Source organism: Salmo salar, chromosome 14 (assembly GCF_965601325.2).
Source record: "Salmo salar chromosome 14, fSalSal1, whole genome shotgun sequence".
NCBI lineage: Eukaryota > Metazoa > Chordata > Actinopteri > Salmoniformes > Salmonidae > Salmo > Salmo salar.
Genome location: NC_138304.1, coordinates 32,937,144 through 32,962,312, shown reverse-complemented (window position 1 = coordinate 32,962,312; position 25,169 = coordinate 32,937,144). Strand labels below are relative to the sequence as shown.

The 25,169-nt window shown below is 40.3% G+C and overlaps 1 protein-coding gene across 3 annotated transcripts; it reads left to right on the top strand.

The window, feature by feature from the left end:
- The first annotated feature begins 1,630 nt into the window (after positions 1-1,630).
- On the top strand, positions 1,631-24,767 carry ccdc178 (coiled-coil domain containing 178). Of its 3 annotated transcripts, XM_014140135.3 has the most exons (20): positions 1,631-1,833; positions 2,016-2,099; positions 2,928-3,064; positions 3,189-3,247; positions 4,036-4,121; positions 4,441-4,644; positions 4,828-5,048; positions 5,155-5,297; positions 8,799-8,952; positions 9,172-9,267; positions 9,387-9,523; positions 9,617-9,800; positions 10,503-10,565; positions 10,738-10,899; positions 11,000-11,113; positions 11,373-11,518; positions 11,800-11,959; positions 18,435-18,584; positions 21,034-21,168; positions 24,034-24,767. In XM_014140135.3, the coding sequence occupies exons 2-20, from the start codon at positions 2,042-2,044 to the stop codon at positions 24,208-24,210; spliced, it is 2,586 nt and encodes an 861-aa protein (XP_013995610.2). In that variant the 5' UTR covers positions 1,631-1,833; positions 2,016-2,041; the 3' UTR covers positions 24,211-24,767. The 3 variants fall into 3 exon arrangements, with proteins under 3 accessions (XP_013995610.2, XP_045550147.1, XP_082817037.1); XM_045694191.2 differs by lacking the exons at positions 18,435-18,584; positions 21,034-21,168; positions 24,034-24,767 and adding an exon at positions 16,626-16,828; XM_082960911.1 differs by lacking the exons at positions 18,435-18,584; positions 21,034-21,168; positions 24,034-24,767 and adding an exon at positions 16,502-16,828.
- Positions 24,768-25,169: the final 402 nt, after the last annotated feature.

Sequence of the window (25,169 nt, the reverse complement as noted above, 5' to 3'; positions counted from 1 at the left end):
CACGCACCCCTAGCAGAGCAACAACAGCACATAATCCCGCACAAAGAATAGCAGGCAGAGGGGGTTAATAAACCCACCGAAATTAACTAATAGGACACAGGTGTAAAACAAAACAGACAGACACAAACGAAAAGGAAAAATGAATCGGTGGCAGCTAGTAGGCCGGCGACGACGACCGCCGAGCACCGCCCGAACAGGGAGAGGAGCCACCTTCGGTGGAAGTCGATTGATTACTGCATTGTTGGGTTTAGAAAGGCATTTCATTGTACTTGAGCACGACAACTTGAAACTTTACTGAAGAATGTGTTTGTTTCATATGGTTGTTTTGCTTTTCATCTTTTGTCCCACTGGGCACACACTGGTTGAATCAACGTTGTTTCCACGTCATTTCAAGGAAATTATGTTGAACCAACGTGGAATAGACGTTGAATTGACATCTGTGCCAGTGAGGTGTAATTGATGTGTTTATAGATATGTATAGTGTAATTGTTGTTTATTGATGTGTTCATGCAGAGCTCATGTGCGAAAGAGACCGCGGTCTCAGCATGACTCCCTGCTTAAATGAAGGTTAAAAAACAACCTAAATAATAAATGGTGGCTGTGTCGAGTGGAGTGGACTTGAGACAGCTGAGGCAGCAGGGGTATGTATTGTGTTTAATAGCTTACTGTTTTTTGGGGGGGAGATTGAGAGAGAGTGCAGTTTTATGCACGTAACACTTTAATCTATTAGACCTTTGATATTGAATCCCTGTTGAATATTGTGTTTGCTGTGTTGCACTGAAAATCAGTTTGCTGAGCTTCAACTTAAAATTTGCTGTGTTTTGTTTCAGGCCTTTGTTAAACTGTAAATTACCTTTGGTGACATCCAAATTACGCCTGCCCAGTAACTGGCGTACTGTACCATATTTGTAATAAAATCTATATATTTTGTGATAGTCCTGTCTTCCATACCAGTATCCAGTTAAGGTCTTATTGACCCTGCCCTATCCTAGAACCTGTCTCACAGATCTAAGAATAGTAGGCATATAATGTCTGCTCCTTATTTTGTTTAACTTCTAGAGCATTCAATTGTGCTTTAAGTGGAAATGGCATTGATTGCCAGTAGGAAGTGACATTTATTGTGTTGGTATCTCATCAATTAATGATCAACAAACAGATCATTTTTATGTTGTACTTGTAATGAATGCATGTGCAATTGCTTAAGCACAAATGTGATGCCCCATTGTCCTTTCATTCATAGGCCAACTTGTTTCATGACTCATTTCTACAACAAGCCTTACTTACCCTAGTATAATTACATTTGCTATTCCTCTAGTCAGACACACAGTTTTACTGGGAAACTTCCTGCAACGTATCATCCTAAAATGTTGTTATAGTGTCTCAAAATGTCTAGACTTTAGCCTAACCTTGGTGAAAACGTTCCTCTGAATTAATACAATGCATAATATGTCCCTCTAACTTAGATGGCAGACGAGCAATGCCTGTGCCATGCAAACGGCCTCGAGAAGCCGTGAAAAACTACAAAAGGGGTTATTATTTGTCATTTTATAAAGTACAGTGAACAAACCTCTGCTACTGCTCTTGAATGCAGCCCTTTGCTTGTTGCTTAGCAACCATGTGACACGGGTAGTTTACGCAGCCATTCAAGACGGAATAGAGTCATACGGGGCATTACAACTACTTTTTTGTAACTTTCTGGTCATAAAATAAAGTTTTTTGAAAATTTCACCGGATATATTGTTTCCAGATAACGTATCGGTGGTAGTTACAGTAGCGCCGGAATCAGGATGTTATAATTTTAAAAGAACGAAGGCCTATCCATTCTGGGAACAAGTAAGTTGATAGCCAACTCGCTCACGCTTCGACTTTCTTCCATGGCATAACATAAGACATGACACACAGCTAGCCTGCTTTTTGCCATTAGTTTGCACAGTGGCAAGATGTAAAGGTAGCAAATAAGTGATTTAATTTCACCAACATTGATCTAACTAACAATAATTGGTTTTTTTGCACAGTATTGTGGAGATTGCATATTGCGACAATGCCTGAAGTTGAACCACTCAGATTTCCATCAAGGGAGGACGGGCCAAGTTTACAAGGTTTGAATGAAATTTTGCACAAATAATAAGCCCCTCACACACCTAAACACTTGAAAGACAATTGAAACAGAACAGAGATACAGGTGGTAGCATTGTTATACAATGGGGATACTGTCTGTCATCACACATTGTCTTGCTTCTAAAGAGACACATGAGACAGATTTCCACAACAAGCAGGTAATGTACTCTCACATTACAGTCCATGACAAAAGGTGAAAGTCGCCAACTTGCTTAATCATATTTCGTATGAGCGCTCCAGCTGCAGCATCATCTTACATAGAGTAGGCTATGTTGTGCCTTGAAAGCACTGGCCTAAAGTGTATGTTAGCCTGGGTAGGATATCTGTTTCAATATTGTGCATTTAGGCCAGGAGCCATACTGCAGCCAGATGGCACCCTTCCACCGCTAAGCCTATATTGCCCTTGAGTCTGCCACAGGAGCCTCAAATTAGGCTTCCCTGGCCCTTGGCCTATTCACTGATGCTTACAATATAGTGATTGGTTATATGGACATTTATGGGTGATAGTGAAAATGACATAAGATCATTGTCGTATTGTCATAACACTGTGTACAGTAAGTCTCTTTCACACAAAGTGGAATACGTGTCCGATATACTATATCTTTGTGTCGGATTTTAAGGGATACAAATGTCATATTAATTATTCCTTATGTTATACTGTCATACTGTTGTTTGTATGTATCATATTTATGGAAAGCAGTTATGTGTTTTTGGCTTTTCATCAAGCCAACACAAAATTATCATGAATCGGGGCATATGTCTAACACTTAATTTTGATTTACGGCTGGTCATTTCTGATATCTTTTAAGATCAGGTAGATCTTCAAGCAGTGTGCCCCAGCAGACGTCGCAGTTGTGCCCTGGTTAACACCCCCTCACCGTGCGTCAACAAAGCTGTTTGCCATATTCAGGAGCTGAAGAGGAAAGTGGAGAACTGGTGTCAACAGGTAAGATTCTGATGTCAAAGTGTGATCATGCAAAAAAGCTTTTTGAGTTAATTATTATGGGCCAAAAATATGAAAAAATAAATAAATACATTTCTGTCATTTGTCTGCCTGTCTCCTCTACCAGTCAGGAAATGTTCAGCATCAGATGTCTCATGAAGAACAGCAAAAAAGAAAAACTTTTAGGCAAGATGTATCTTTTTGTCCTATGTTATGTCCTATGTGTCACCTCCAACCCTTACACACACACACACCACACACACACACACACACACACACACAATCTTGTTTAACTAACCTTATGGGGACAAACAATTGATTCCCATTCAAAGTCCTATTTTCCCTAACCCCAAAATCTAACCTTAACCCTAACTCCTAACCCTAACCTTTAACCCCTAACCCTAATTCTAACCCCAGCACTAATTCTAACCTAAATGCCCTAGAAATAGCCTTTTTACTTGTGGGGACCAAAAAAATGTCCCCTGTTGGTCACATTTTTGTTAGTTTACTATTCTTGTGGGGTATAGTTTAACACGTCCACAACCACCCATAAACAAACCATTGACTCACACACAAATATACACACACAACCACACACACACAGTCAACGCTGGTGTTCTATTATATACTATTGTCAACTGCGTGACCAAGACACGATATTTGTAAGTACAGACATACTGGACATAGCACATTCATGATCTATACTGATCTATGCATACAACCTCTTCTATTACTTGCTATTTTTGACTTGACTCTTATTATTGATATTTATTATTGATTATTGTACTGCAATGTTGGGGGAGTTAGCACACAAGCATTTCGCTGCACCTTTCAAACCTTCTTTAAACTGTGTACCTGATGAATACAATTTGATTCCATTTTTTTTATTAGTCATCATTTAAAGCTTTACATTTACAGAAATGAATGTTCCTATTTCTTCAGGTATGTGAAGAAATGTGTTCCATGTTTTCCAGATTGAATTCCAGTGAATCTGTGTCTTCAATGATACCTACAGAGTTATACATCGAAGGCATTGGACTAAGTGCAAGAGGTGAAAGAGGTGAATATTTTTTTTTTATTTTTTTTTATTTTCTCAAATGAGAGGGATACAGTGCACAGCCTTGTGTCACATGATGAAGTCCATGAACACAACAGAATGTGTCTAGGAACAAAGATGTAGTGTAATGGCATCTATAACATGCGCACTATTTTGAATCAACCATATACAGTACTGCCCCTATTGTTTACAGATGCTTTCTGTACTATGAGTCCACTTGTAGTTTATTTTATTTTAGCTTAGGTCATCTGACAATTACCAATATTTTTCTATAGATAAGGCTACTGGTATACTATACGAGCATCTCTCTTCCTTCATACAGAGGGTGACCTGTTGTCTCCGCTGCGTAAGGAAACCACGGACGTCCTGGTAGAAGTAGTGTATCTGATTGAACGTCTGGAAGCTGATCGCCAGGATGCAGAGGAGGCTCTACAGTCGGAGAAGAAGAGAAGGAGAACTTTAGGGAGGAAAATGTATAGTATTTCACTGTGGAAGCAGCAGGAGTTCCCTGTAGCTGTCCAGAAAGGTCAGTCAGTGACATAAAGACAAAGATCCCTTGTTATTATCACTCTTTTATTAAGAGTATTATTCTGTAACACTTGTTGTTGAAGACAAAATAAACTGTAATCTAGTAGGTTTGGTAAGTTCTTTATATATTGCTTACAGTGCAACTTTACTTGAAACCTGGATATGTGCTGTTTCTCTCCAGAGCATGAGGCCTGTACCAGAGACATCAGTGAATTGAAATGGCATCTGAAATTGAGAAGAGATAAACTTCACCAAGTGACAGATAGAATGATCAAGACAGAGGTTCTGAATCAGCGGTTAAATGAGGACATTGATTTCATCAAGAAAAATGGGCCTCTTGTGAAGGAAAAACTGCAGCTGGAGAGCGATTTCATGATCCAAATTAATACGGCTCAACATAAGGTACTGTTCACAATGAATTTTGTTTAAGTTTTTTTTCTACACTGTTATTGTCACATATATATTGCATATAATATATTGCATATATTTATATATTTTTTTATTTTAGGCCCTTGAGACATTTTCGAAGACCTTCAGTGAACTGAAGAGTTGTCAAGAAGAGATGAGAAAGGAAGAACTGAAAGCAGATGAGGATAGAGGTTTGATGTTCAATAAGCTTAAGGGCATCAGGAATCTGCTAAATGACAGACTGTGAGTACAGTATACAGCATATTAAATAGTATTACAGTGTCACGCCTGCTCCCACTCCCCCTCTCTGGCACTCAAGGGCGCCAGGCTGCCCATCATTACGCACACCTATCACCATCATTACGCACATCAGCGCTTCATTGGACTCACCTGGACTCCTTACTTTGTTGATTGCTTCCTCTATATCTACAGTTGAAGTCGGAAGTTTACATACACCTTAGCCAAATACATTTAAACTCAGTTTTTCACAATTCCTGACATTTAATCCTAGTACAAATTCCCTGTCTTAGGTCAGTTAGATCACCACTTTATTTTAAGAATGTGAAATGTCAGAATAATCGTGGAGAGAATGATTTATTTCAGCATTTATTTTTTTCATCAGATTCCCAAGTTTACATACACTCAATTAGTATTTGGTAGCATTGCCTTTAAATTGTTTATCTTGGGTCAAACATTTTGGGTAGCCTTCCACAAGTTTCCCACAATAAATTGGGTGAATTTTGGCCCATTCCTCCTGATAGAGCTGGTGTAACTGAGTCAGGTTTATAGGCCTCCTTGCTCGCACACGCTTTTTCAGTTTTGCCAACAAAACGTCTTACATCAGCTGATATCTCAAAGTGCTGTACAGAAACCCAGCCTAAAACCCCAAACAGCAAGCAATGCAGGTGTAGAAGCACGGTGGCTAGGAAAAGCTCCCTAGAAAGGCCAAAACCTAGGAAGAAACCTAGAGAGGAACCAGGCTATGAGGGGTGGCCAGTCCTCTTCTGGCTGTGCCGGGTGGAGATTATAACAGAACATGGCCAAGATGTTCAAATGTTCATAAATGACCAGCATGGTCAAATAATAATAATCACAGTAGTTGTTGAGGGTGCAACAAGTCAGCACCTCAAGAGTAAATGTCAGTTGGCTTTTCATAGCCGATCATTGAGATCAACAGATTTTCTATAGGATTGAGGTCAGGGCTTTGTGATGGCCACTCCAATAGCTTGACTTTGTTGTCCTTAAGCCATTTTCCCACAACTTTGGAAGTATGCTTGGGGTCATTGTCCAGTTGGAAGACCCATTTGCGACCGAGCTTTAACTTCCTGACTGATGTCTTGAGATGTTGCTTCAATATATCCACATAATTTTCCTACCTCATGATACCATCTATTTTGTGAAGTGCACCAGTCCCTCCTGCAGCAAAACACCCCCACAACATGATGCTGTCACCCCCGTGCTTCACGGTTGGGATGGTGTTCTTGGGCTTGCAAGCCTCCCCCATTTTCCTCGAAACATAACGATGATCATTATGGCCAAACAGTTCTATTTTTGTTTCAACAGACCAGAGGACAATTCTCCAAAAAGGCTTTTTTATGGTGGTTTTGGAGCAGTGGCTTCTTCCTTGCTGAGCGGCCTTTCAGGTTATGTCGATAGAGTACTCATTTTACTGTGGATATAGATACTTTCGTACCTGTTTCCACTAGCATCTTCACAAGGTCCTTTGCTGTTGTTCTGGGATTGATTTGCACTTTTCGCACCAAAGTACGTTCATCTCTAGGAGACAAAACGTGTCTCCTTCCTGAGCGGTATGACTGCTATGTGGTCCCATGGTGTTTATACTTGCGTACTATTGTTTGTATAGATGAACGTGGTACCTTCAGGCGTTTGGAAATTGCTCCCAAGGATGAACCAGACTTGTGGAGGTCTACAATTTGCTTTCTGAGGTTTGGGCTGATTACTATTGATGTTCCCATGATGTCAAACAAAGAAGCACTGAGTTTGAAGGTAGGCCTTGAAATACATCCACAGGTACACCTCCAATTCACTCAAATGATGTCAATTAGCCTATCAGAAGCCTCTAAAGCCATAACATCATTTTCTGGAATTTTCCAAGCTGTAACTTCCGGTGAAACTGGAGGGCGCGCACTTCAAATAAATAATCATAAAAATGATTGATATTAAACATTTAGGTACATTTAAGTGTCTTCTATCAGTTGAAAGCTTAAATTCTTGTTAATCTAACTGCACTATCCAATTTACAGTAGCTATTACAGAGAAAACATGCCATGCGATTGTTTGTGGATGGCGCCCCACATCAAAATATTTTTCCACTGGCACAGGTTTCATAAATTCACAAATAGCGATTAAATATTCACTTACTTTTTGAAAATCTTCCTCTGATTTGTCATCCAAAGGGTCCCGGCTATAACATGTAGTATCGTTTTGTTAGATAAAATTCTTCTTTATATCACAAAAAGGCAGTTTAGTTGGCGCCATCGATTTGAGTAATCCACTCGTTCAACGTGCAGAGAAAGGAATCCGAAAATCTACCCCTAAACTTTGTTTCAACAAGTCAAAGTACGTTTCTATTTACTCCTCAGGTACCCTAAAATGTAATCAAACTATAATATTTCTACGGAAAGAAGTATGTTCAATAGGAAACCGATTTTAGCAGGTGCGTCCTGTCTTCATGGCACGCCCAAACACACATTTCCAAGACTGTGTCCCTGTCCTAAAACTGATATTTCTTATTCGTTTTTGAAGTTACAAGCCTGAAACCTTGAACATAGACTGCTGACACCCTGTGGAAGCCATAGGAATTGTATCCAAGGAGCTAATTGTCAGTATGACCTTATACTTGCCTTTGTAAGAGGATGGTCTCTCAAAAAAACAAAAATTCTGTTTGGTTTTTCTTTGGATTTTCTCCTACCATATCTATTGTGTTATATTCTCCTACATTATTTTAACATTTCTACAAACTTCAAAGTGTTTTCTTTCCAATGGTACCAATTATATCCATATCCTGGCTTCAGGGCCTGAGCATCAGGCAGTTTACTATGGGCACGTCATTCAGGTAGAAATTGAGAAAAAAGGGGCCTAGCCCTAATTAAAGACACAGTCAACTTAGTGTATGTAAACTTCTGACCCACTAGAATTGTGATAAAGTGAATTATAAGTGAAATAATCTGTCTGTAAACAATTGTTGGAAAAATTACTTGTGTCATGCACAAAGTATATGTCCTAACCGACTTGCCAAAACTATAGTTTGTTAACAAGACATTTGTGGACTGGTTGAAAAACAAGTTTTAATGACTCCAACATAAGTGTATGTAAACTTCCGACTTCAACTGTGTCTGTTCCTCAGTTTGATCCCTGTGTCAGCATTAATGTCGTTATGTTTCACCTATCCAGACGCTGTTCGTGTTTTGTTTCATGTCCGTTATTTATTAAATGTTCACTCCCTGTACCTTCTTCTCATCTCCCAGCGTCTGTCCTCACATAAAGTATCTGATAGTTAAGTTTTTTTTGGTAAAGGTTAGAAGGAACCAAAGGAATAATTGTCCAAGTAATCTGTCCTGTTAAATCTCAAATATCTCTGTAGTCACGTGGTAACTTAACCTGACAGTGTTGTTATAAAGTACTAACAACTGTTGCGCCATGCTTGCAGTTTGCGCAATTAGACATACATGCAAAGTTTATTCATAATTTCACTTCAAAAGATGATTGTATTATTTTGTCCAGAACTGAGTTCCAGCAGCTGATAGATTATTGGGATGGCTACTGCATTACATTGAAGGAGACAGAGGAGAGGGTGGCTTTGAAGGAGGAGGAGTGGGGAGACATGTCACAACGCATCCCTGTGCTAGAGGTGCAGGAGGCTGCAGTCAATGATCTGGTGAGTACTGTACTGTGCTAACTGTGTACTGTATGTTACGTCAGCACATGTGAGCCAGTCTGTAACTTAAATTATTTTCATCACTGTGAACAACTGCATTTATCATAATTTAATGAATGAACGAATGAATGAGGAATTTTACTTAAGGAATATGCTGAAACATGCACCAATGTTCCTTCCACATTGAGAATACAATGTCTAGTTATTCTTTGGCAACAGGTTGTGGAGTTGAACATATTTATTGAAGATGAAGGTAGAAAAATTGCACAATTAAAGGAAGAGATTTCAGAGCTGCAGAAAGAAGTCCATGCAACTGTAAGTGATCTCATGATAGTTATTGTTGGCATTGAATATTTCTCACAATACTTTATTTATTGCATACAACTTATTGCATATTTATTGCTTCCTAACGTTGCATCCGGGGCATATTCCAGAGACTTGCAGGTGAAGCATCGGTCTCTCACTCCGAGGAGGTGTTCTGTAAGAAACATCAGGACATCTTGGCTCTCCACGAGGAAAACAAAGAGTATGAACTAGAGACTGAGGACTACAGTAACATGATCTATGAGAGGTACTGTATGTCATTTGTGTGTGTGTGTGCATACTTACGTAGCTCTGTGTGTGTGTGTGCATACTTACGTATGTGTCTGTGTATGTCCATCAGTGAGCAGGCAGTGAAGCAGCTTCAGAAGGAGAGGAAGCGCATGCTACAGAAGATCAGTGTGAACGAGGAACAGAGAGAAGAGGCCAAGGAGGAGTTGTCCCAGGTGGCAGCAATGCACGCTAATACCAAGGTCAACCTGGAGGAGCTGGAGCAGCAGACCTTCATGGAGGAGCAGAGGATGAGGGTCCGTGTGGAAAGGGACATGCACTTAACTTGTCATCCATACACTCTTACCTGTAGTATGATCAAGGCTACAGATGTAAGATCTTAATTTGCAATGCAGGACATTTAAAACGTGTGGTGTATTTGAGGTTTAAAAAGGCTTGTGAGGTTTGTAATTTCCACTTTGAGATTTCAGACTTGATTTTCCTTATGAAAAATGTATCAAGCACTACAAAAATGTCCATGAATTATAATCCACATAATATTTACATTTCTTGTTGCTGTAGGATTAATTTCCTGCTGTAGCAAACTGGCTCAAATTAAGATCTTACATCTGTAGAGATCCATGCACTCTTACCTGTAGTACCATACACATAACTAGAGATCCATTTTATCAGAATTTATGAGGGTAAGTTAGAGAGACACTCATTTATAAATTAATCCTACATAAAGAGAAGGTTGCATCTCCTCATTGACACAAGTGTCTGATGTTTAGATTCAAATTCCGTTAGATATTGTCAATCACATAATCTGCATTAGTTGTCGGTGAGAGAAGCTCATGCTTTTAGAGATTCATCCATGCTTGGAGTCTCTATCAAGGTGGGTTTGTGAAAAGAGCCCTTGCAGATAGACATTCAGATATGCACTAGTAGATTCATGTACCATGATGAAGTGGGCTTCTTTACTAGTGTTACTGATGCAACACATACATATATCTCCTCAGAAAGTGATTGAGAATCTGAAGAAAGACATGATGAGCGAGATGAAAGCCAAAGCCATTCTGAAGGTAAATCTCTTCTGTCTGTCTTCTGTAGTTTCGACTTTTACGGTTGGTTCTGTCAAGCATCTTTTTACAGTCAGCTGTGTTCTAAAACCAGTCATCTCGTAAGACTGATCTTGGAAGGTGATATGATTCCTTGTGTACAACAGTTTTGTTACGTTTTTAAACTGTATTTCAGGAAACATTAACAACATTTAAAGCAGAATTACACCAGGAGCAAACCAACACAGAAAACGCCAGATGGGAACTTCATAAGGAATTTGAAGAGGTGTCATCAGCAACAAAACAACTGGAAATTGAAATGGAAAAACTGAGAAAGATTTACAATGATAAATCTGAGGTAATCTAACATTTTATGTTCAGTTTACTGTATTACAAACGTTTTAGTGAGATATGTTGAGTGTTTTAAATTCAATTGATTATTAATTTCTCTGTTTCAGAAAATTGAACGTTTAAGGGAGAAACTCTGTGATATTCTAAACGAACACAAAAACACTGCAAATTGTCTGAAAAAGGAAAGGAACCTGAAACTTGACCATCTAAATACAGCCAAGGTAAGATAAAGCAAGGATTTACACACAGTCACCATATTTAAAAAATGGTGAGAAATGTAATAGATATTAGCACAACACATTTCATAATATAATGTATTACACCTAATACACACGCATGATTTACAAGTGATAGTGTAATGTATTTGAAATCACAAGGTGGGTGGTGGGACTTAATAAAAGTTCTTGATGTTGAAATCAAGCTGCCAAGTTTCATTGTGGCGCATGGTTCATTCATTTCAATCTTGTTTATCGTTGACAGGAATTACACCAAGATGTTACCAAGAGGTTTGACCACGCCTTGAGCAGAATCACAGTCCTCACTGCTAAGTCCAAAGAATACAGAACAGGGTCTGACAGGATGGAGGAAACAGCAGCCACAATGCCAGATGTCATTGAGGAACTACAGTAAGAATCTGTCCTCTCCTCAGAACCACCCTCTGCTCTGCCAATATAATATAATAGGCCTTCTACCCTATCTAGATTATTTAGAATGTATTATCATTGTAAGCCTGCTGCACCAGAGACCCTGGAAAGCTTGAATGTATTAGTTTGATTCATGCTGTGCTCAGAGCATGAAGCGTCACCATTAACTTTGAAGCCTTGGCTTTTCCATCATTGATATTAGCACAGGAATCAGCTTGGTATTATTCCAAATCAATTGATTGTCGTTCACCTGTATTTATCAGGTCCGTCTTTGACGCCGTAGAGTTCAAAAACCAAACAGCTACGTTGATCATGAACACCTTAGAACGTGATATCACCAACTGTCAACAACGGATTGAGCAAGCAGTGCAAACTCACACTTCTCTATTCACAACCAGACAGCAAAAAATGGAGGAAACCAAGGTAAAACACTGGGTAATTTGGTTAATACAAGGTGGTTTGGTTTATGTTGTACTCACTGTATTTGATGTTAGTGTTACTGGTATTCCTCATACAGCTAATCTTACTGGAATTGAGACCATTTAGGTAGGCTAAAAACAGGTAGGCTAAAAATATTTGTTAGTTTTCAAACATGCCCATTGGCAATTGTCTTCAAAGTGGTATATTGGTAACAAACACGAGAGAAAGTCTGAAAGGGTCCTCAGCTTATTGTGTAGTTATTTGTGGATTAGTGTCACTGGAATTACTCGCTACAATCCGTTGTGAGAAGACCACAACAGCGTCCTAAGCAATTAGAATTACAAGCCAAGGTCAATCGTGTTGTGTTTTTTAAAGTAGTGACAACTAACTGTTGGAAAGTATTTTTCCAAACTCATAACCGACTGAGCACAGACGTCAATTCAACATGTATCCCACGTTGGTTCAATGTAATTTCATTGAAATGATGTGAAAACAACGTTGATTCACCCAGTTTGTGCCCAGTGGGAAGGCCTCTCCTGTATTGGTGAATCTTCCTTGGTTGGACATTTGCTGTATTCAGTTACCTATATGTTTAATAATCATATTAATTTAAACACAAGCCTATTCTTCCCAACCTCACACCATTGACAACACAGTGATAAAACACATTTTTACCAATGTAATATTTTTTGTATTCACCTCAAAAAGGAGTGTAAAAAATGTCTGTGGTATACATTATTTTATATTTAAGCTTTGTTTTAAAGTGGCAATCAGCAGTTGAAAGAATAACCAGGGGTGTCCCCGCTCCTGTTTCGGTAAAAAGGTGAGGGATGGGACTGGAGAAATGTTACCACTCTCAAATTCATAGACAGAGCTATGGATGCAAGGAGTGACCGTCAATGATATCATCATTATAGTTTTAACCATGTTTAGAGGCTATAGAGTTTGTTTACATTTACTTTGTTTAGAAACATTGCAGTAAAACAAGCTTATATTTTGGGTTCTGATGGAGTAAGACAGTTGAATTAAGCTCATGAGGCATTTCTAAGTTATATTCTTCAAGAAACGTATAGGTATATATCATTAATTTACGAGTCCAAAAATTGATATAGCAACTGCAGATTGCCCCTTTAATGGGAGAGCCCAATTTATTGTAAGGTTTTCATCTGCAGCATGCAGGATTATCAGCCCAGCCACCGCCTCGTGGCTGATGGGAGTCTCACATGGCTTATCTAATGTGAAATCGCCATGTGGTATAGAGTTTCATTAAACGGTGATCAAGAATGCATTAGTTCAAAACAAGAAAAGGCAATGGAGCTAGGCCGCCATGCATCCGCGAGTGCAGCAACTTTAAAGAAGTTGTTGGCGTGAGACAATTTAAGAATTAGGAAGTCTTCCTCATAGACACAAGTCCCATTAGCCTGATAAAAGGCAATCATGCAAAAATAGCTTTAGCCTTTTTCACTTGAAAAAAATGTAATGGAAACAACAATAGGCCTATCGCCCCTCTCACCAAATAAAAAGATCAAGAGTTAGAGCGAGTGTTAAGTTATAAGGAAATTGGTTAATTTGATCATTATGTTCATTAGGTCCTATATAACTACTGATGTACACAGTTTCTATTGATATACTGTCCATACTTTCTATACGCGTTCTGAAATGTATTAACGTCTTTCTTTTTACTTTTTGGATTATGTGCGTATTGTTTTGTATTGCTAGGTATTATTACTGCACTGTTGGAGCTAGAAACACAAGCTGCAAATCGCACCTGCAATAACATCTGCAAATCTGTGTACGAGACCAATACGCTTCGATTTGATTTGAATATAAAGCACACACATAATGTCCACATTAGCATAACATAATAAGCACACTAAGCATTTGGAACCCGCCGTGCGTGACTCAGAGAACGAATAAACACAGTAATGACTGGACACATTGAGATATAAAATTACACAGGAGAAAGATGCTGACCTCATATTATCATTGGAAGGCCCCAGAGGTCACCATGGATGTTGACTGTTGGGATGTTAAATGCATTCCGTGGGCATACAGACCTCCATGCCCACTATGGGAGCACGCTACTACGGACCCAAGTTAATGGGGGCCGGAATCAGTGATTTATGAAGGTTTTGAAAAAAACATAGGTTGTCAGTGTCCACATACTTTTGTTGGCCTGGTGATTGAATGGGAACAAAACATTCAAAAAGGTTTTAAATGCATTCAGGGGGCATCTAGACCTCCATGCCCACTATTTGAACAGCATACTACGGACCCACTCAAAAACATTTTAAATGCATTCGGTAGGAATACAGACCTCAATGCCCACTATGGGAGCACCCTACTATGGACCAAAGTCAATGGGTGCCGGCATGCGTAAATTATGGAGGTTTGAAAAAAAACATACTTTTGTCGGCCTGGTGATTGAATGGGAACAAAACACTCAAAAACGTTTTAAATGCATTAAGGGGGCGTCTAGACCTCCATGCCCACCATGGGACCACCCTACTACGGACCCAAGTTAATGGGGGCCGGCATGAGTGATTTATGGATGTTTTGAAAAAAACATAGTCTGTCAGTGTCAACATACTTTTGTCGGCCTGGTGATTGAATGGGAACAAAACACTCATAAACATTTTAAATGCATTAACTGTCAGGTAGAGCACATTAGTATTGCTAACAGCTCAGAGGAGGCTTGTGTTTGTGTGTGGGGAGTCATTAAGGGGACTTTTCTGACCTGCATCCCATTGACAGTCCAACTAGCCAAAATCTATAACTAACCCTTACCTTAACACTAACCTTAACAAAACCCTTAACCCTAATCTTAACCTAATTCTCACCAAAACACTGTTGTTTGTCCACAAACAGTTCCATTCAACTCATGAAGTCGCCCCATACACTGAGTCAATTGAAATTAAATGAATCAAAATCAGCTGGAGTCCAGTTATTCAGCAGGTACAGTGCCTTCAGAAAGTATTCACTTTTCCCACATTTTGTTGTGTGACAGCCTGAATTTAAAATATAATTAATTTAGATTTTGTGTCACTGGCCTACACACAATACCGCATAATGTCAATGTGGAATTATGGTTTTCAAAATTGTTACAAATTAATTAAAATGAAAAGCTGAAATGTCTTGAGTCAATAAGTATTCAACACCTTTCTTATGGCAAGCCTAAATAAGTTCAGGAGTAAAAATGTGCTTAACAAGTCACATAATAAGTTGCATGGACTCACTCTGTTTACAATAATAGTGTTTAACATTATTTTTGAATTACTACCTCATCTCTGTACCCCACACATACAATTAACTGTAAGTGTAAGGACAGACGCTGGGAGACTAGAAGCAAGTACAGGGAGTGAACATTTAATAAATAACGGACATGAAACAGAACACGGACAGCGTCTGGACAGGGGAAACAAAACGACATTAATGCTGACATGGGGATCATACTGAGGAACAGACAGATATAGAGGGGGCAATCAACAAAGTGAAGGAGTCCAGGTGAGTCCAATGAAGTGCTAATGTGCGTAATGATGACGACAGGTGTGCGTAATGATGGGCAGCCTGGCGCCTTCGATCGCCAGAGAGGAGGAGCGGGAGCAGGCGTGACAGTAAGGTCCCTCAGTCGAGCAGTGAATTTCGAACACAGATTCAACCATAAAGACCAGGGAGGTTTTCCAATGCCTCGCAAAGAAAGGCACCTATTGGTAGATGTGTAAAAAATAAACAAATAAAAAAGCAGACATTGAATATTGCTTTGAGCATGATGAAGTTATTAATTTCACTTTAGATGGTGTATCAATACACCCAGTCAGTACAAAGATACAGACGTCCTTCCTAACTTAGTTGCTGGAGAGGAAGGAAACAGCTTAGGGATTTCACCATGAGGCCAATGGTGACTATAAAACAGTTACAGAGTTTAACGGCTGTGATAGGAGAAAACTGAGGATGGATCAACAACATTTTATTTACTCCACAATACTAACCTAATTAACAGAGTGAAAAGAAGGAAGCCTGTACAGAATACAAATATTCCAGAACATGCACTCTGTTTACAACAAGAAACTAAAGTAATACTGCAAAAATGTGGCAAAGCAATTCACGTTTTGTCCTAACTAAAAAGTGTTATGTTTGGGGCAAATTCAATACAACACATTACTGAGTACCACTCTCCATGTTTTCAAGCATAGTGGTGGCTGCATCATGTCATCGGTATGCTTGTAATCAAGGACTGAGGAGTTTTTCAGGATTAAAAAAAATACAGAATGGAGTTAAGCACAGGCAAAATCCAAGAGGAAACCCTGGTTCAGTCTGCTTTCCACCAGACACAGCAGGACATTAACCTACAACAAGGCCAAATCTACACTGGAGTTGCTTGCCAAGAAGACAGTAAATCAAAAAATATATACAGTGTATATGGGGGATTGGAAATTATGAAATTTTATAGCCGAGTTACAGTTTTGACATAAATCTGCTTTGACATCTATTGTCACACCCTGATCTGTTTCACCTGTCCTTGTGCTTGTCTCCACCCCCCTCCAGGTGTCGCCCATCTTCCCCATTATCCCCTGTGTATTTATACCTGTGTTTTCTGTCTGTCTATGCCAGTTCGTCTTGTTTGCCAAGTCAACCAGCGTTTTTCTACTAGCTCCTGTTTTTTTCCCAGTCTCTGTTTTTCTCGTCCTCCTGGTTCTGACCTTTGCCTGTCCTGACTCTGAGCCCACCTGCCTAACCATTCTGCCTGCCCCTGACCTCGAGCCTGCCTGCCGCCCTGTACCGTTATGGACTCTGACCTGGTTATGAACTCTTGCCTGTCCCCGACCTGCCTTTTGCCTACCCCTTGGACTATAATAAATATCAGAACTCAAACCATCTGCCTCTTGTGTCTGCATCTGGGTCTCGCCTTGTGTCGTTATATTTATGCCAAGACTCTAGCAATGATCAACAACCAATTTGACAGAACTTTAAGAATTTTGAAAATAATAATGAGCAAATATTGTACAATCCCAGTGTGCAAAGCTCTTAGAGACTTATCCAGAAAGGCTCACAGCTATAATCAGTGCCAAAAGTGATTCTAACATATATTGACTCTTTGTGTGAATACTCTAAATGAGATAATTCTGTATTTAATATTCAATAAATTAGCTAAAATTCTAAAAACACGTTTTCACTTTGTCATTATGTGGTATTGTGTGCAGATGGATGAGAATTCTTTATTTATTTAATCCATTTTGAATTCAGGCTGTAACACGACAAAATGTGGAATGAGTCAATGGGTATGAATATTTTCGGAAGGCACTGTAAATGTCTGTCATGATCTCCAAACCCAAACGTTTCCAAAGCGTTTCCACCATCAACATAGTGTCTTCCTTCATTAATGTAATCAAGCAGCTAGCTGGTGTTCTGTGTAGTTGTCACCGTGGATAAAGTAAACAACGCAACCAAACTACAGACTCCATAAGTTTCTTATGGGCAATGAAGTGTAATTCGTTCCATTTACACTTCAGATAACAGCAGCCATCAGATGGGCTTAGTCAGTAGTGCTGCATGCCTTGCCTGCTGTAATTAAAACTGGAATCAATAGAAAGCATTTGTCATGTTTACAGCCCCCCCCCCCCCCCCCCCCCCCTCTTTCTTCTGGGTTAAACTCATCACCTTAGTGCTGCTGCTGTTGTGTTTTACTGCAGACACACTTCATTATGTTCCTTCGTTCTGCAGGTACAGCACAGTACAGTCGAGACCACCAGGATACAGCAGCACAATGGATACAGCAGCACAGTGATCAAATACTCTGGGAATGAATGGGTTGAGACTTGAGAAGAGGGCAGGCAGAGAGAGAGAGTTACCCAGTCATTGTTATTTATTTGATTTCCAGAATAGTGTCCAGTCAGTGTTTGTCTGTATTTGTCCCTGTGTGCCCTAGATTATAAGACTCACACATCCAGTAGTATGCACACACAAGCACACACATATAGTCTCACACACGTGTACTTGTTCCCCCTACTAAATAACCTATGACAAAATATGTTATTGGAAATTCATTTTAAGCCTGTCATAATTCTGAGTATACAGTATGCCCTAAATACATACTGTACATCCATGGATTCACTCCCAGGCCTATTGGTTCATGAGAATGTTTATCTCTCCTTTCTATAGCCGTAGCCTGGGACAGTGATCCACAGTAGCTGACATTCAACATGTACTGTATACAGTGCAGTATAACTGCTGCTTCAGCATGTATTGTTCCTTGGTAGGACTGTAGCAGCTCTTCTCCACTAGGGGTTGATGGAACCAACCACCATGATGGACCTCCTCAGTCATACTGTGCTGCAACCTGCCATGTCTCCTCAATATTTTCTGACTGTGGACCACGCTCATAAGTCCTGTCAAGTGCTTAAAATTGTCAGGACACCTTGTTATCAATATATGTGAAACTGTGTAACTGAACGTGTGTTTGTATGTGTATGTGTTGTAGTCCGACCTAAAGGTAGCCCTAAGAGAGAACGTTGAGTTGGCCCACGAGTACAGAGCCCTTCAGAAAGTCCTGATGATCGCCAAGCAGGGGGCTGTAGGGGTGTTTGACGAGAGGAATCGAGCAGAGGCATCTTTTTATGATCACAAACAGGTAGGCTCTCTACTGAACATGTCTACTTCCTAATGTTATACAATTATAGAGCTTTACATATTGAATCATAATCACTATCATTGAATCATACATTTAAATCATTATATGATATTATGTTAAATTATATTTGATTGGAATGTTTCTTAGCATGGTCAGTAATTTTCAGATTGTTTTAGTTGGGTAACCAATGAGGAGATGACTGCAGTAATCTGATCTTGATGAGATAACCTTAGTGTAGGAGGATGATGGATGTGATATAGTAGTATTTCTGCCCAGGGGGAGATTAGAGAGAGGATAGGTGGATGTAATTCATGCAAACGCATAAAGACTAAGCTCACTATACAGGTGTTCCAAGGTGACATGTTTCATTATGTTTGCTTCTGTTCACTAGGTTGGCCAATGGGCTAGGTTGGCCAATGGGCTAGGTTGGCCAATGGGCTAGGTGTCCAATGGGCTAGCAGGTACAGGTCAATAATAGAAAAAGAGAATACACTCTCAATGCTAATACTCCCAAAGGTCTTAAATGAAAACTACAGAACAACGTATACTCCTAAAGGTGTTGAATAGTTGTGAGAGAGGCTACAGAAAACAACATTTAAACCGTTTCGGTTTTTATGGTCCAGGACGCAATTTAACTTTGATCTTAAAAGGAATTGCAGATGAAGACGATATTCAATAGCCTAAACAGGAAATAAAACATGCACTGCTTCAGGCAATAAGCAATAGACATGATTTGTTTCTCCAAAATGACTAATACCTTTACTTGAGCAATTCCTCATCTGACTGAATGAATGTTATCAAGTGAAAAATGCAGAAATAAAATCCTGTGGGCAGGATTCTCCACGCTCATGATCAAAGCCTGTTTTTCTTTTACTCTGTATTTAGCCTTCCTTAACCATTTGTGTTTGTTTCAGCTCTAGACATAGACATTTAGTACAGAACCACCTACCAACATCTCTCATTTTCTCATTCTAAATAGAAACAGATTTCATGTAATTCATTCCTTTTAGTTTTTGTTGTTGCTGATTTTCATATCCCTCTGACAATCTAATTTCCATCAGTTGTTTTTTTCTCAATACCCAATGTTACAGGGTTTTATTCATAGTGGCTAACTAACCTGCTTCTGTCCCAGAGAAGAAAGACTAGCTTCAAAGGACCCAGCACACTGGTGGGATCATATCATAGCACACATGTTTTGACAGCCCATAGCAATACTGTGTACTGGAATGACTTGGTTCACTCCAAACATGGAAGAAGCTCTCAGTTGTTTAAAGAGCCTGTAAAATGTTTGATATTCAGCAGAGGGAGCCAATGGAAGCTCCTGCTAAGGCGCTCTACTGGCCTGACTCATCAAGCCAAGGTTTACAGGTTTTGGCCTGTTATAATACAAACGTAGTTAGCACCATAGTAATAAGACATTCTACACAAAGATACATTCTGAATTTATGGCATTTGTTATTAGTTGACATTATACAGTAAGTTCCTGTTACAATTGGTACATTTGTTTATCACCTGCACATAGCTGAAATGCTTCAATGATCCAACCCAACACTTTCCTCAAATGTTAGGCAATATCAAAATACCCTTTTGGTATAATGGTTACCTACTATACCTACCCCCATCTACTAGGATAGCACTAACCTAAAAGTGGTTTTCAATGGTGATGTGTTATTTCTCCTCCAGTAGCATCAGTTACCTTATGGTTCATTTAAGTGGCCTCATCACTGCATGTAAGCATTGTTTTGTTTATGTGGATGGAGCTCTCAGCACAGGTTTTTAACAGGGCACGCTATGAAGAGAATTCCTGTTATTGTCTTTCCTTCAGCAGTAGATGGCTGAGCTAATTCGCTTTAGTTTCTCTATGCACTGGGGAACACATTGCCAAGCAATGATAAGCTTTGCAGGAAGAAAACCGAGTTGGAGGGAGAAAAAGCAATGGCATCTATCAGAATTGAAAGAAACCCCTTTGCTTGAAACTGTGTTCAAATAATAAAGCAAGCGAGCATCATGTCTTTCCAATAGACTAGGAATAATTTCTAGTTTCGGTGGGGGGTTCATGACTCTGTGTGTATGTGTAAAATATGTCTTGAGGGGATTGATATAAAGTTAAACTGGGTGAAGTAGAAATATTTTACTCATCAGCTTTGCAGTCACAGAGTTTGCCTCAGCTAGAACAAAACTGCTGAAGCATTTAGAGAAAATTAACCCCCCATCCTGGCAGCCAGATGTGACTCGATTCTGATGACTGCACACGAGTGGGCAGAGAAACCAAGAGACTGTGAAATTCCTGTCAGGCCTGTGTACTGCAGAATGGGCTATTGACTGCTTTCTCTATTCCCCTCCATCATTCTTCTTGAACACTGCCATTAATTTCCTCTCCTGCCTTACCAATTCCTTTTTCTCTCTTCTCTCTTCCCTTCCTTCTTTCTCCCTGTCTGCCCCCTCCTAGATTTCTTTGTTGCAGAAGAGGATGCACAAAGCTGTGGTGAAATACTTCAGACAACGCAACCTCTATAGCCAGGCTGAACTGGCCCGCTTCCAGACCCTCAATAACGAGAACAACCAGAAAATAAAAACTGTCCAGGTATGCATGTTTCACAGGATTTTTCCTTGTGAATCCACACACATACAACATTATAACCATTCCAGTTCAATGGGGTTTCTTCAATTCTTCAATCCGCCTGCCTAGTCCTGCAGTATATCACAATAATATTTTTAAGCGTTGGGAGGATTCATGGGATGAGTAGATTTTATTAATTTAATAAGAGTATAATAATTTATGACAGTATAATGACTTCATGTAATGACTTCATGTAATGCTGAGCATGTGTGGCATCCCAAAGTTAAAACATGTTGAGCTGAGCGTCATGCCTCCATTGGCAGGGAACTAACCAGTCCACTAACCCACAGGAAAACATTCCCCAGTCACCACACCCGTCTGTAGCGTCATCACACTAGAGTTAAAGACGCCACCATCACCCTTCCTCCATATATCCAGTCGTCACAACGCCGGCGCAGTGACGTGATTGACGATGTTTCGGTGCGAGTGCCTATGGCATGCTGCGACCCGGCATCTGAAGCTTTGCCCTTTCTCCTCTCCAGAGAACTATACATTCACTCTATTAGGGCGCATATTTATTCACTACATTACGTTTGGCTGTGTGTCTGCCTTATGTTTATTGTGTTGGGTGTTACTACTGGATAACTATCTATGGTACAACTACAACCCCTCCTGTGTTCCTAGGTTGAATAACCCCTAGCTACCTTTCTCATGTTTTGCTGAAAAAGTAGTAGGCACGTATTCTGAATCTGCAGGGGTGCATGGAGAAGTGGAGATCTTCAATTACTGGATAATGGGTGGCTAATATGTGGTGAGATGTGAGAGGAGGTCAAAGCGGACAGAAGGAGAGTGATGAATCTTTATCAAATGTTCTGTCCTGTAGCACCCTCACTGACCATCATAGTGTAGCAGGCAGGTGCCATTCAACCATGGAACCATTCACATTCTCTCACCCATTATATTTTTTATACAGAGGTGTTTACATTCAGCATTGTTTCCTTGCCCCTGCTCTCTATCCAGGTGTGACAGCCAGCCATGTCTATCAGCTTTTTCCAAGCTAGCACTACCATTACCTATGTCACAGTCCCACAGACTTAGACAATACAAGTTTTGTTTAGGTCTTCATTGCGATTCAAATTATAATTCAACTGATTTGATTCGATCAGACTTCTTCCCAGATAGAATTGATTTGACATAATTTCAGACCCTCTGTGTCTAGTCTTCTCTACACAGTGAGCAATAACACATTCAGTCATTATTTCCCTATCCATCCATTCCTTCCCCCTTTGTATTGCCGACATGCTTTTTGATTGGTCTTATCCAGCCAGACATTACAGCCAGTCAGTCAGGGAGGGAGGGAGCAGTCATGTCTCCCAGGTCTAGCCCCGAAGAGAGGAGGGGAGGCCCTAGGCAGCTGAACACAGAGCAGAGGGTAGAGCAGAGCAGGGAGGAGTGGAGCATGGAGATGGAGGAGGAGGAGGAGGAGGAGGAGGGAGGAGCTATCAGGGAGCTGCAGAGTGTGAAGGACAAAAGAGCTGGTGTATTGAAGCGCAGCGCACCGTCACCCGTCACAGCCCAGCACAGGGTCCCTCAGAGCAGAGCAGCTACTCACATTAAACCCCCAACCCGGCTCCTGCAGACTAAAGCAGGCTTTACTACGCACTACGCACAGCTTCCTTACTAAGCTTCCTTACTAAGCTTCCTTACTAAGCTTCCTTACTCAGGGTCCTTACTAAGAGTAGTGCACACCCCTTAGAAAGACCCCTTAGAGTAGTGCACACATTAAGCAAAACGACCCTCAGAGTAGTACACACTTAAAAATCAAAGACCCTCTAAGTAGTGCACACTTACAAATAAAGCAGTGCATACTTTTAACAGAAAGACCCTCCGAGTAACGTTCATGTTAAAACCAAAGCCCCTCAGTGATGCACTGCATGTTTTATATACTGATGGTGATGGCCTCATAACAGTTCCCACTTCGCACCAACAGAACAAACCATAATGAAACAAATGTACCAAAATGGAGTCTTCATGGACTGAATCCTGCTGGGTACTATACTAATCCATCATGTCCACTTAACCTATTTGGCAGAAGATCAGAAAGGTCAGCTCTGCACTTCCACCACCAAGGCACACTAGCATTATGAAGCCAAATGTAACTTATTTTCTTGCTTTGCAGTAGCTTCAGAGGAGGAGGCAATGGGCGGTGTGGGATGGTGGGTGTGTGTGGTGGTGGGGGCGCTGTCATCCTGTAACACCGCTGCCAGAACTGGCAGTTGAGTTTTTGTGTTCTGCCAGTTTACACCAGGGATGGCATAATTGACAATGGCTAACAGCGGTGAGGCTCACAGTGCAGAGTGCTTGTTGAATGGCCAGTAATGATAGTAGCAGACGCCCACTAGCCCCAGTCTCCAGGGACAGTAATCCAAGATCCTGTTTCTGATATAATTGTTAGTCAGAGAATTTCTGCATGGCTAGGCCGGTTCAGATTCCCAAGTTGGTTGACAGTGCCAGGCAGTTTAATAGAAAAACTGGATGCTGAGATTTTTAAAACACAGGCGCACTGAACCTGCGCCATGGTTCAACCAGGAGCCTCTCTCTCTTGTTCTCGCTCTCTCCTTCTACAAAATAAAGAACAAGACGCTGGGCGTAACTTACTCTCACTATCTCTAGACAGCACATCGAGCAAGCAGCAAGTAGTGAAACAGACAGAGAACGGAGAAAGCATCACATCAACACTAGAGTTGTTTTTGTCTACTGTATGTCTGTCGTCAAAGCTGCTGCTCTCCCTCTAATCTCCCCGACTCAACGTCGTCTGACGACTGTCGTCACTCTGTTTTCTTAATTAGAATGTATTCATTGATTCTATTTGCTCCCTTATTCAAACAGGAGGAGTTGTCAGAAGCAATCCGGCGCATTTCTGCATTTCTGCACTCTCTGGCAGATGACTCAACAACCAGTGATGATGCTGCGACGATGGAGACAGCAGCAGTGAACAAACAAGCGGGTCTGGATGCCATTGGGTTGAACAAGAAGAAGATGCCTACAGTTCAGATAACAGTGTAATTGGACATTCACCTGGTGCCAGACAACTTACTTACCCCAGCACGCTTCACTCACTCACTATCCCCCTCTCTCTCTCTCTCTCTCTCTTACCAGCAGGAGATCCATAACAATGAAACAGGTGACTTTCATGCTGCTGCCAGGACTGATCTAATTTTAGCAGGGTGAATGATTGCAATTGGCTTTGCCTCATCAGATAATTAATCTATGTCACCATTAATTGGAAAAGAGAATAATTACAGGCAGTGTTGACAGAAATTCTAAGCTTCTCCAGATTTGGAGATCTAATCAGGACTACTAAAACCCACCGTGACCTTAACTACCACTTAGTACACTACCTCGACCACCCGGACCAATGCCCGAGCAAAACACTTCCTCTCAGGAGACAAGCACACTTGTTTTTGTTGTTTCATTTTTTTTCTCCCTCTCTCATTTTCTCTCCCTCTTCTAGAAAGCTGTCTCCCTCAATCACTTTTCAATATTCAATCTTAATTTTGTGGAAGTTTAGCATTTTCAATGAGCTGGAGATGAATGATTAATGAATAAATTTAAATGCTTCATTTTGTCCATGGATCATTAGTTAAGTCCTTTGTGTGAAGGACCTGAGAAAGGAGTGAACGTTATTGAGACATTAGCCTGGAGCAATCCAGGGGTAAATAGTGTGCACATTACAAAAGGATGTTGTGTAGCGGGGTGCAGTAGCCTACTGGCTTTCTAACGGAAGAACCCCCAGGTAACGCTGCTTTCAATTTGCCACATCTCACCTGAATCACACATAGTATTAATTTGGAAGAGAAAAAATATGATTATTATTTCATCAAGCATGTTCCCATTGCTTCATAGGCCTAATAATGATGTGGCACATTAATATTTATTAAACACACTTCAAAAGTTTTTATTTTCCTCTTTCATAAACATTAGTGATACAAGTATTTTTACCACAGCATTGTTTATATTTTGAT

What these genes read in the sequence shown, in the direction of transcription:
- ccdc178 (XM_014140135.3), top strand. Translation starts at nt 2,042, where the DNA reads ATGCCTGAAGTTGAACCACTCAGATTTCCATCAAGGGAGGACGGGCCA. An exon ending in TGGAGAACTGGTGTCAACAG is followed by an intron (nt 3,065 to 3,188) that starts GTAAGATTCTGA and finishes CTCCTCTACCAG; the next exon opens with TCAGGAAATGTTCAGCATCA. An exon ending in AAAAAATGGAGGAAACCAAG is followed by an intron (nt 11,960 to 18,434) that starts GTAAAACACTGG and finishes TATGTGTTGTAG; the next exon opens with TCCGACCTAAAGGTAGCCCT.